The 12,764-nt window shown below is 36.3% G+C and overlaps 1 protein-coding gene across 3 annotated transcripts in view; it reads right to left on the bottom strand.

Moving 5' to 3' along the window:
• Nucleotides 1-12,764, bottom strand: part of IBTK (inhibitor of Bruton tyrosine kinase) — a 97,211-nt gene that overhangs the window by 33,157 nt on the left and 51,290 nt on the right. For all 3 annotated transcript variants that reach the window (XM_005659413.3, XM_013992804.2, XM_001924870.6), the window contains exons 20-23: nt 7,674-7,795; nt 5,934-6,046; nt 3,599-3,747; nt 1,383-1,546 (exon numbers count right to left, since the gene is read on the bottom strand). In XM_005659413.3, the coding sequence (XP_005659470.1) occupies nt 1,383-1,546; nt 3,599-3,747; nt 5,934-6,046; nt 7,674-7,795 (548 nt within the window). The remainder of the gene's footprint in view (nt 1-1,382; nt 1,547-3,598; nt 3,748-5,933; nt 6,047-7,673; nt 7,796-12,764) is intronic.

The raw sequence follows: 12,764 nt of genomic DNA, 5'->3' as shown, positions 1-12,764 counted from the left end.
AGTGATACATGTTTAATAAAATTTTCTAACAGTGATTAGTAGGTACTTTAAGGTGTTCTCACAAATTCCTTCATCAAAAAATTTGAAACTATATTCTGAACTATCTTTAGACTATGAAGCATCATAAAACAGGACATCATAATCTTTGTTCCAACTGTGTAAAATAGAGATTATTTCAAAATAATGACACAAATGCCCACATAATATAATTAGTAAGTTGATTAACAGTTTTAGACTATTATGAACCATACTGGATATATAAAGATGAACCACAAGCTCAGTAAGCACTTTGAAAGAATACTATAAGTTTAAGGACCTGGCGTTGCCATGAGCTGTGGTGCAGGGCTCAGATGCAGCTTGGATCGGGCATCACTATGGCTGTGATGTTGGCCGGAAGCTGCAGCTCCAACTTAAACCCTAGCCTGGGAACTTCCATATGCTGCAGGTACAGCCCTAAAAAAAATAAAAATAAAAATAAATAAAATAAAAGAAAAATGTGGATAGAACATAGATAGGTTAAGTTAAAAGCATGGTATAGGAGTTCCCATCGTGGCGCTGCAGAAACAAATACAACTAGGAACCATGAGGTTGTAGGTTTGATCCCTGGCCTCACTCAGTGGGTTAAGAATCTGGTGTTGCCGTTAGCTGTGGTGTAGGTCGCAGATGCAGCTTGGATCCTGTGTTGCTGTGATTGTGTGGCGTAGGCCAGCAGCTGTAGCTCCAATTCCACCCTTAGCCTGGCACCCTCCATATGCCTCGGGTGCAGCCCTAAAAAGCAAATATATTAAAAATAAAGCTGCAATTCTCACTTAAAATAAAAAAGTATAGTGTAACATCAAATAAATAATCCTTTGAAAATTGTGAAAATCAACACATTTTGTGAGATCTTAAATATCCTTTAATGTGCTAAAGAAAAGATAAAGTAAGGCTACAAATAACAAAATGGTCTTCCTGAGTGGGAGTTTTTATGAATACACACTACCTGTTAAAAAAAAAAGTTGATATCAAGTCACTATATATATACACGGTTGTAGATGTCCTTATAGAACATTTACTAGTATTCACAAAAGCAACTAAATTTTGTCTGCGAAAAAAGAACCTATTTTATTTTATTTGGCCATACCTGCTACATGCAGAAGTTCCTAGGTCAGGGATTGAACCCTTGCTGTAACAGTGACCTGAACCACAGCAGTGATGATGGTAAATCCCTAACCCACTGAACCACCATGGAATTCTGAGCCTGTTTTAGCTGGTTAGTAATTTGTATGCATTTAGGAAAGTTTCTGTATATTAGGAATTTATATTAATATTTTTAGTATTCTTAAAATTTTTCATTTGACTGAAAATGAACAAACAGGTACAGGACAAAATGAAAATCCTACCTGAAAGAGCCAGAAACCCAACTGGAAGAGCTTGAAGAATCAATTCTGCTACTGGGAATGGGCTGTGGAGCAGATATTTTAAGTACTGGTGATTTTTCCCATGGTTTTAAATCTTCCCTAAAATATGTAGGAGGTGTACCATTAGCATATGATTTAATTTTCCCCTGGGGGTAAAAAAAAAAAAAATTAAAATTAAAATTGAGTAATACCAGGCACCCCCTAGCACAGTAGCTAACACACAGTTGGTACTTAGTAAATGTTGCTTTAAACTACATTAAAGAGTAAAGTCTTATGACAATAATCATTTCGCATTTTCAATTTAGTTCTTCTACAGTTTAGTATCTTGATCAATTTTAAAACCAAATTAGTAAGTATAACCCAATTTTTGAAAGCTTTGGGAATAATTTTTAGAGAAATAACTTTGCATACTAAGTCTCTACTTGAGCACTAAACAAAAATGTTAATAAATGTTATTCAAATAAGATATGAAGCAGTAACTCAAATTAATGTCTATAATGTTAAAATGAAACAAAATCAAAGTCTGGTATAAATGTCATACAATTCAATCTGAATATAAATGATTTGGTATAAAATTAAATCCAAATAACAGTGACACTTCAAAAGGGGCCCTAAAACTATTGCTATCACAATAGGTCAAGGAAGTTACTGAAATATTATTTCCACTGCCAGGATAGATTCTTCTACTACTGCCAGAAATTCACAGCATGCCTTCACTCCTCCTTTAAACCTCAACTGTCTTCCAGACCAGCCTTAGTGGTCTGGAATATGACTTTCCCCCAACTTTTACCCTACATAAAAAAATGTTAATAAAAATTTGTTTAAAATCAATCCTTGAGGCCTAGAAGACTTATAAGAAAGGGTAAATTTTCTATTCTCTCACAAATTTCTAGATGTTCTAGTACATTTTATGGACATACAGAGGTTAAAAAAAATTACTCTTTTAAGTTAGACATTATTCCTTCCCTATAGATTAATAATCAGGGAATAAAATGTTAACAGAGGTCTAAAAAATGGCCTCCCTAGAGTTGCCCAAACTAGGAATTCAGCAGTTTAGTGTCATTTATGCTAGACTACAAGAACTCTATTCCAGATTGCACTGCTCCAAATAACACCATGGAGGAAAGATTAAACAAATTTTTAAATGAGGCTTACTTTCAAAATCATTTTTGACAGATTTTAGCTGGTGTTAACTTATATTTCACAAATTTTAAGCAATTTAACTTGGAATATATATTTCAATATGCCTACACGGTACTGCTATATTTGACACTGACATTATATTTTACTGCAGAAGGATTAGAAATATATCATAAAAGGCTTAAAACTGCCATTAAAATCTTTTTTTTTTTGGCCACCCTGTGGCATATGGAGTTCTCAGGCCAGAGATCAAACCTGCATCCTGGTGCTACAGAGATGATGCTGATTCTGTGTGCCACAGCAGAAACTCTTGCTATTAAAAAATTTTTTTTTCCTCTTTTTAGGGCTGCACCCGTGGCAGAGAGAGGTTTCCAGGCTAGGGGCTGAATCAGAGCTGTACCTGCCAGGCTATACCACAGCCACAGCAACATGGGATCCAAGCCATGTCTGCAAACTATACCACAGCTCACAGCAAGGCCAGATCCTTAACCCACTGAGCGAGGCCAGGGATCAAACCTGCATCCTCATGGATACTAGTCAGATTTGTTTCTGCTGAGCCATGATGGGAACTCCCTAAAATTTTTAAAACTAGAAATATTAGACAAATTTGAGAAAACTAATACTACATATATCATTAATTAATTTTCTTTTCTTTTTTTTTTTTGTTTTTTTTTTTGTTTTTGGTCTTTTCAGGGCGGCATTCACAGCACATGGAAATTCCCAGGCTAAGGGTAGAATCAGAGCTATAGCTGCCAGCCACAGCCACAGCCACAGCCACAGCCACAGCCACAGCCACACAGGATCCGAGCTGCATCTGTGACTCACACTGTAGCTTGTGGCAATACTAGATCCTTAATCCACTGATCGAGGCCAAGATCAAACCCACATCCTAATGGACAGTGAGTTCTTAACCAGCTGAGCCACAACAGGAACTCCCTAATTATATTTTCTTATAAGCCGGCCAGAAGAGTGTTTTAGAGTAAAAATAATGAGAAAATAAACTTCTACAAACCAAAACTTGAAGAAAATAGTGCATTAATAAACAAATAAAAACAAACCTCCATTTTATCTGAATGAAATCCTGTTGTGAAATCAGGAGACTGTAAATCTCTTGGACTACCCACCCCTGCATAGCTCCCTTCAGAGTCTGACGTCAACAGTTCTGGAAGAGATTCTACAGAATTTGTCTTACCAGACTTTAATAACCCTAAAAGGTAAGAATTTTTAAAAGATTAAAACACATATACATTAAACATATATGTATTACATTTAACAAACTTAAATGCATCCATTTATCCGGATTTAGTAACATTTAAAATATAGTCAATGGACCAAAATCTTAATAATTCAAGCTAACTGAAAAAAGAAATCAGTTGAAGTGAAAAAATGAAATGGAGATTTTAAAACAAGTTTTATTCATTTCAATTACATACAAATTATGTTATAAACCTGAGGAAGACAATTCTTTGGTATCCAATTAAAGAAGTGAGCCAGAACTTTTTTCCCATGAAGATAAAAAAGACAAAATTAATAAACTCTAGACCCCTCTCCTTTTCCTTTCTCATCTATCTCTCTGCACAGAGGTCTCTGCACCTATGGGGAGGGGGAGTGTGCTTGCCCCAGTCTGTGTGGGACAAGCACTGTAGCCTTTCTGCCACTCATCTAGCCAATCAGACTGGCCATGTAGCATAGGCTTTGCTGAAGTCAATTACAGCATGTTTGAGGGGTTTTCCTTCTGCAAAATTCTGTGAATTGAGAGCTATTTTCGATTAGCTTATCTTCTACAGCATAAGTCAGTATGAAATATATATACCATCTCTTCTCTTAGGCAAGCTAAATACCTGTCTCCTTGTTATACCTGGTATCCAGATTCATTAGAAAATCAAGTCATTTCAAGTATAAACAGGGAAAAACTTTTGCTCAGGTTCATGTATTCATTTTCACATATTTAAAATGCACTACAATCTAAATGAAGAGGCAAAATAAACAAATTATATGAACCGCAACTAGAAGTTGTACAACTGATTTTAAAATAAATAAAATATATCTCATCAATTCAATGTGTTGTTCTTGTTTAAAGTAAATCACTTTGACAAGATATGTGCCTTTTTGGTAGTTACTGCTAAAATACAGTTTGGAATAACATTCAAACTGTTTAAGAGTACCAAATGTTTATATATAAGAGAGTATATTTAATGGCAAAATGTTCCCAAAAGTCAGTCAGAAGTAAATCTAATGAATAAAGATGATTTAAAGTTATCAACAATTGTTTTTGATAAAAAAACATTTTCAGAGTGTCTTCTAACTTTAAGGATCAACACAAATAAATGTTAAGGCTTCACACAACTGTCCTTGATGAAATTTGCTTCATACTCAAATTTTTTTTTCCAGAATAGGCCCCAATTAAATTTAACTTTTCAATCATTTGCTTTGGCCACAGAAAGAGCAGTATAGCAGGAAGAATATAGAACAGGAATCAAGAAAATAAATTCTATCTGTTGCTATCTCAAATCACTTAGGTTTTCTGAGCTTATGTCCTCAAGTTTCAAGGATGGGGCATAAATTAGTTCATTACTGATGTCTCTTCCAACTCTGAAATGCTGACTCTAGCACATGTGCTAACAATAACATCATTTAAAACAAAACGAGTATCTGCTTTTTCCATAAATCTTTTAGGTGTTTAGAAACTCACCAGTTTCATGACTGAACCTCCATTTATTCATCTTCCAACAGTGCACCCTGCTGGATTATAACCCCCTTATGTACATGAATAACCCCCATATGGCATCACACCTGGAGCCCTGATACACAGGAACTGAATCCATGGGGTAACAGTATCTGTCATGTCCTGCCCACCTCTATCCCTCCATGCCAGGAGACAGAGTGGTTTTTCTAAAAACATAAATCTTATCCAGTCACACTTTGACTTAAAAATCCATCAATAGCTACCTATAGCCTTGAGATTAAAATGCAAATTCCTTAGTGTGGCACACAACAACCTCTGAAAGCTGACCCTCTTCAGCCTGTCTCCCATCTGCACATACCCTATATGGTTGAGGCCCCCTCTTCTTAGCATGTCAGTCTGCCTCCTTTTCTTGGTTACCTTCTCTTCACACTTCAGGTGTCACTTTCCTCTAACAGGTGTTACCTGATCTTTTCAGACCAGTTTGGGTGCCTCTTTTGCATTCACAAAGCAAATGTCAATCAGAGTACTTACCACAATACAGTACCATTTTCTGTGGCCTCCCTAAGACAAAGACTACTTTATATTTGTATAGCCCCATCAGAGGTGGCATATAATAATATTTAATAAGTGTTAAATGAATTAGATAAGGAATAAAGACAAGAATGATTAGATCAGAAAATTTATATCCTAAAACACTTTCCACTAACCTGTAGATGGTGGACTCTGAATAATATCTGAAAGGTTATAACCTCCAGAACTATCTGACCGCTTACGTGGCTTCTTTTTTGCTTTTGTTTTTGTCTTCTTGAACATACTTTCCCTAGGAAAAAAGCAAATGTAAAAATCACTTTAAAAAATAAAGTTAGAAGTGAAACATGCACTTTGAGCAACAGAATATAGTATTTTAGTCAAACAGAAAACACCGAAGAATATGCATGCTCTAGTTCCATTTATCTATGTGGCCTGGAGCAAATTACTCAGTTTCACCAAATCTCAGTGTGATCTACCACTTGTTCTAACTCTAGCATTTCAGTAAAAGTTAGAAGCAAGATGTTATATAGGAAAATACTTTGAAAAATAAAATGCTGCACATGTTCACACCCAAGCTATTACAAACTATGATCTTGGACTAGAAATAGTTGGCAATAAGTTTTAAAGCATTTCAGGGGCTACTTAATTCTTTGAATTAAGTATTATTAATCAGAAAGGGAAAATAAAACTATCTATGAAGACTACAATTGTCTTATTTCACCTAAGAATTTTAGATCTCATTATATAATTTATCCAGTTATATAGGTCAGCTATGAACACTATTATTTTTTAAAGAATATTTATGTCAATGTTAATAAGTTTATTATAATTTTCAATATGATAGGATGTCATACATCTAGGTCAGATATCAATAAAATTCAAGTATCCCAGGCTACCATCAAGTCCTAGAAGAGGTTAAATTTTTTTTTCTGGCAGCAAGAACAGTTTCTCAGTGAGCTTACATATTTAATAAACATACATATATATATACATTCACACATATATGTAGTAAACGACTTGAACATTCAAAGATTTTATTTTAATAGGTCATTTACCAAGTAGAAGGACAGTAAATGCTATAACCAGCTGATAAGTGAGATTAAAATGTGGGTGGAAATTCTAAACAGGACTTGTCAAATGGTCAACAGGAAATTATGCAGAACATGGGATATTTCGTTGCAGGACTCTCAAATGACAGTGATTGAAGGTCACAGCTCCTGAACCAGTAAGGTTCTCTATACAGAAGGGTCGAGAAGAATGGCTGATGCACTCCCCTTAGTTCACCCTCCTCAGAAGGCAAATTTCTCATCTTCTGCTGAGGAGGGCAATCACGTGGTTGAAGGGGGATAAGGAAGAGAGCAATGCTCTTTGAAAAAGTCTTTTTAAAAAAATTCTATTTTCCAAATCTAACCACCTAACCCTGGTCTCCATAAGCCTAGTACCCCTAATTCTTAAACCTTTCCATAATCCTGTTTTAATTTTTTTCTGTTCTAAGTCATTACTGCTTGGCAACCACCTTCCAGCCTCCAAAACTGTTAACATCTCATGACTGCAATTCACTCCTTTCCTGTTCTCTTTGCTATAGTGCAATATGCCTTTTGAATTTTTTTTTAAACTATAATCTCACCAGGGTTCAGAAAGGTAATTAAGGTAAATGTACTTACTCAACCCAATATATTTAACCAGAAGGCTACCTTCCTTTTATATTTCTATATAATTTTTTATATCTATAAGAATTAATTTTGCATTTACTTTGTATTATATCAAGGCTAAGAATGAACACAAATACCTATTTTTTTATGTCAGGTTTCTCAGTTTTTCCTTCGGTTATTAATATAAAAGTGTCATCAGTATCCAAGATTTGGTTGGGGAGAGGAGGAAAGGAAGAAAAGGAAAAAAAAGAAAACAGAGCTCACGAATAATTCTGTTCCATATTTATTTCTTCTTTCAAAAATATATCTCCATCTTCTACATCCAAATAGCTAATATCTGGTCCATCCTGATATGGTGTAATGACTCTTTTATCCATTGCTGGAATCTATAGAAAAAAGATGTCACTTTTTAAATACAAATTTATAAAGTAATTCTCTCTCCCCTTCAATCTACAACCAGTAAAACATCTACAGTCAACAAAGGCGACACTAGGACACCACAGAATTCCATACATTTGCACATCTAAAGGTGGGGGGATTGGAACATGCAGCAGACGGAGGTGGAATCGAGGGAACAGCAAAGTCCATGTCAGCAATCCTGGGCCTCTAACTATCCCTGAGTCCACAGCTTCCGAGAATTCAGTGGCAACAGGCAAGGTGGTGCACACAACTCTGGCATCCTGAACAAAGGGTGCTGACAACCACAGGTAACTGGGTGGCAGTGGCAGTGGGCCCTGGAATCCAGCCTTGCCACTTCACCATCTACAGTGGCAGGGCCCATGGACTTTATGCAACACCAGACACAAGAGGGACATACACAAACCTGGCTCCCCCACCCCCATCATCCTCTTCACCCACACAGAGAAGCCTGTTACTCAAGGAATCCTGGACACTGGGAAAGACCCCATCATCCCAGTGATGACAGTAGCTCTGGCAGGAAAAAAGAAGTAAGGACCCTGAGGGAACAAGAAGTAATAGGGAAGGCACAGAGGCACACCTCTTAGAGAGCTGGTGAAGGCTGGAAAGTGTCAACTCTCAAATATAACCAGAGACAGCTCAGGTAAGAGAAACCAAAACCTTGTGTTACAGCGCCATCTACTGGAAAGCAAAAGCAAGGACCTTGTCATTAACTTCAAATGCACTTGCAGAGGAACAATTCATCAAGCAAAGTGAAGAAGCACTGTAACACTCTATCACAAGAAAATGACAATTCCCCAGAAATCAAAGCCACAAAATATTTCAATCTAACTTAAAGAATTCAAAATAGTTATCATGAAGGAACTCAATGAGCTGTACAAAAGTCAGAAAGGCAATTTAATGAACTCAGGAAAAAAATTAATGAATAGAAATACTTTTTTTTTTCCTCAGAAGAAATACTTTACCAAACAGATTAAAACTCTAAAAATGAACCAAACAAACAGCAGAGCTGAAGAACTCAATAAATGAGATGAAGAATGCATTACAGAGCAATGGAAATAAAGCAGAGCACATGAAAGAGAGAATTAGCAAGCTCAAAGGTAGAAATCTTGAAATGATACAAGAGGAAAGTGAAACAATATTTAAAAACTGAGGAAATTCTATGAGAGCTATATGACTCCTTTAGGCAAGACAGCATTAGGGTAGTGCGTATCCCAGAAGAAGAAAAGAAGAGGAAGGGAGCAGAGAGTTTATTGAAAGAAATAATAGATGAGACCATCCCAAACCTGGAGAAGGAATTGGACATACAAGTCCATGGAATTAAGAGAACACTTAGTTATCTAATGCAAAATGACCTTTTCCAAGACACATAACATAAAATTGTCAAAAGTCAATGATGAAAAAAGAATATTAAAGGCATCCAGTGCCTTTAATATGGGTGGTGCCTACAAAGTAACCTCCACCAGGCTATCATGTCTCGGTGGAAACCTTACAGGCCAGGAGGGAGTGAAATGACATCGTCAGAATACTAAGAGATTAAAACTGCCAGCCAAGAATACTCTATCCAGCAAAGCTAGCATTCAAATATGAAGGAGTGATAAAGACTCTCAGACAAACAAAAGCTGAGGGAGTTCATCACTATTAGCCCTGCCCAACAAGACTTGTTGAAAGAAGCACTTCTAACAGAAACAAACAGGCAGAAAGTACACAAGATTCAGCATGATGATAGAAACGGAACCAAAAAATTGCAACTTTTTATCAGAGCATAAAGGTTAAAAGGAAAAAAAAAAGAAAAAAATAACTGGTAGCAAACTCACAAGATAAAATGGGATAATTTAGGAAGAAAAATATAAAAGAGGATGAGGAAAAACTCCTTTAGGTAAATGAAGATAACATACTATCAGCAGAAAAATGAGTATTTTACCTATGAAATGTTTTATACAAAGCTATAGAGCAGAGACATGAAACATAAGAAGAGGGAACAGAATTCCCTTTGAGGTGCAGTAAAACAAATCCAACTAGTAACCATGACGTTGTGGGTTGGATCCCTGGCCTCGCTCAGTGGGTTAAGGATCTGGCATTGCCATGAACTGTGGTATGTAGGTCGCAGACATGGCTTGGACCCTGAATTGCTGTGGCTGCAGTGTAGGCTGGCAGCTGTAGCTCTGATTTGACCCCCAGCCTGGGAATCTCCATGTGCTGCAGGTGCAGCCCTAAAAAACAAACAAACAAACAAACAAACAAAAAAAAAGAGGAAACTGAGTAAATATCACAGAAAACCACCAAACCAAAATGACAGAGAAAAACACAAGAAATAACAAACAATGGAGATAACAAGAAATGAAAAAACAAAACATAAAATTTCAGGACTAAGTCCTCATCTATCAATAATCACCCTAAATGTAAATTGATGTGAATTCACCAATCAAAAGACACAAAAAAGATGGATGCATTAAAAAACAAGATTCAACTATATACTGCCTCCAGGAGACACACCTCAGGTCTAAAGAAAACACAGGCTCAAGGTGAAGAGATGGGATTACACTCCAGGCAAATGGCAGCCAAAAGAAAGTAGGTGTAGCCATACTCATACAAGACAAAAACAGATTTCAACCCAAAAACGTTAGCAAGAGACAAAAATGATCAGCACATAATAATATAAAACAATTAACAGACCCAAAGGGAGAATTTGACAACAACACAACAATGGCAGGGGATATTTAATACCTCACTTATATCAATGGATAGATCATCCAGATAGAAAGTCAACAAGGAAACAGCGACCTTAACTGAAATGTTAGACCACATATATTTGATAGATCTGAACAGAACATTACATCCAAATGCAACAGAATACACATTCTTCTCAAGCAGATGGAACTTTTTCTAGGGTAGGCCATATGCTGGGACACACACACAAAAAGTCTCAATAAATTTAAAACTAAAATCCTATCAAACATCTTTTCTGATCACAATGGTATGAAACTAGAAATAAAAAATAAAAATACTGGAAAAATCACAAGTGTATGTAAAGAACATTCCACAGGACAACTAGTGGGTCAATGAAGAAATCAAAGAAGAAATTAAAAATTACCTGAAGACAAATGAAGATGAAAACACAATACACCAAAATCTATGGGAAACGGTAAAAGTGGTACCAAGAATTTGTAGCAATAAATGCCTACCTCAAGAAACAAGAAAAAGTTACCCACCTAAAGGAACCAGAAAAAGAACAAATGAAAACCAAAATCAGTAGAAGGAAGGAAATATTAAGATCAGAGAAGACAATAGAAAAGAAATGTTTTTTGAAAGGATAAACAAAATTGACAAGCCCATTATGTAAACTCACTATGGAAAAAAGGTGAAAGCCAACCTAGAAGAAATGGACAAATTCTTAGAATCATGTGACCTTCTAAGACCAATTTAAGAAGAAACAGAAAATCTGAATACACTCACCACTAATACAGAGATTGAAAGAGTAATCAAAAAACTCCCCAAAAACATAACCCCAGGACCAGATGGCTTCATGGGTAAATTCTACCAAATATTCAAAGGAGATTTAATACCTATCCTCAAACTATTCCAAACAACTGAAAAGGAGGTAATGCTTCCTAACTCATTTTACAAGGCCAACATCACCCTGATACAAAACCAGACAAGACAACTTACAGTGACAAAAAAAATCACAAGCTGGGAGTTCCCATCGTGGCGCAGCGGAAACGAATCCAACTAGGAACCATGAGGTTGCAGGTTCGATCCCTGGCCTTGCTCAGTGGGTTAAGGATCCAGTGTTGCTATGAGCTGTGGTGTAGGTGGCAGACGCAGCTCAGTGTTGCTGTGGTTCTGGCATAGGCCAGCAGCAACAGCTCCAATTAGACCCCTAGGCTGGAAATCTCCATATGCCACAGGTGCAGCTCTAAAAAGACAAAAGACAACAACAACAAAAAAATCACAAGCCAATATTTCTGATGAACATAGATGCAAAAATCTCCAAACAAAATATTAACAATCTGAATTCAAAATACATCAAATGGATCATAAAACGTGATCAAGTGAGATTTTCACTACAGATTTAAGGATGGTTCAACATCCACAAATCAATCAGCATGATACACCACATTAACAAAATGAAGGATAAAAAGCATATGATCACCTCAATAGATGCAGAAAAAGCATTTGCTAAATTCAACACCGATTTATGATAAAAACTCCATATATAGTGGGTATAGAAGGTATGATATGCAACAAACCCACAGCTAACACACTCAGTGGTGAAAAACTGAAAGCTCTCCCTCTAAAATCAGGAATAAGTCAAGGATGCTCATTCTCACTACTCTTATTCAACATAGTATTGGAAGTACTAGCCAGAGCAATTAGGCCAGAAAAAATTAAGTAAAACACATCTGAATTGGAAAGGAAGAAGTAAAACTGTCACTATTGGCAGGTGACCTGACTTTATATATAGAAAACCCTAAAGACTCCATGAAAAATCTGTTAGAAATAAAAACAAATACAGGTAAGTTGCAGCATATAAAATCAATGTACAAAAAAACTGTTTCATCTCTATACATGAACAATGAGTTATCAGAAATAGAAATTAAGAAAAAAATCACAGAGTTCCTGTCGTGGCACAGTGGAAACGAATCTGACTAGAAACCATGAGGTTGTGGGTTCAATCCCTGGCCTCGCTCAGTGGGTTAAGGATCCGGCGTTGCTGTGAGCTGTGGTGTACGTTGCAGATGCGGCTCGGATCTGGCGTTGCTGTGGCTGTGGTGTAGGCCGGCAGCAAAAGCTCTGATTAGACCCTAGCCAGAGAACATCCATATGATGTTGGTGCAGCTTTAAAAAGACACAAGACAAAAAAAAAAAAAAAAAAAAAAAGAAAACAATCACATTTATAATCACAACAAAAAGAATAAAATACCTAGGAATAAATTT

This window comes from Sus scrofa, chromosome 1 (genome assembly GCF_000003025.6).
Source record: "Sus scrofa isolate TJ Tabasco breed Duroc chromosome 1, Sscrofa11.1, whole genome shotgun sequence".
NCBI lineage: Eukaryota > Metazoa > Chordata > Mammalia > Artiodactyla > Suidae > Sus > Sus scrofa.
Note: the sequence above shows the minus strand (reverse complement) of the source record. Positions and strands in the feature narration are given on the sequence as shown.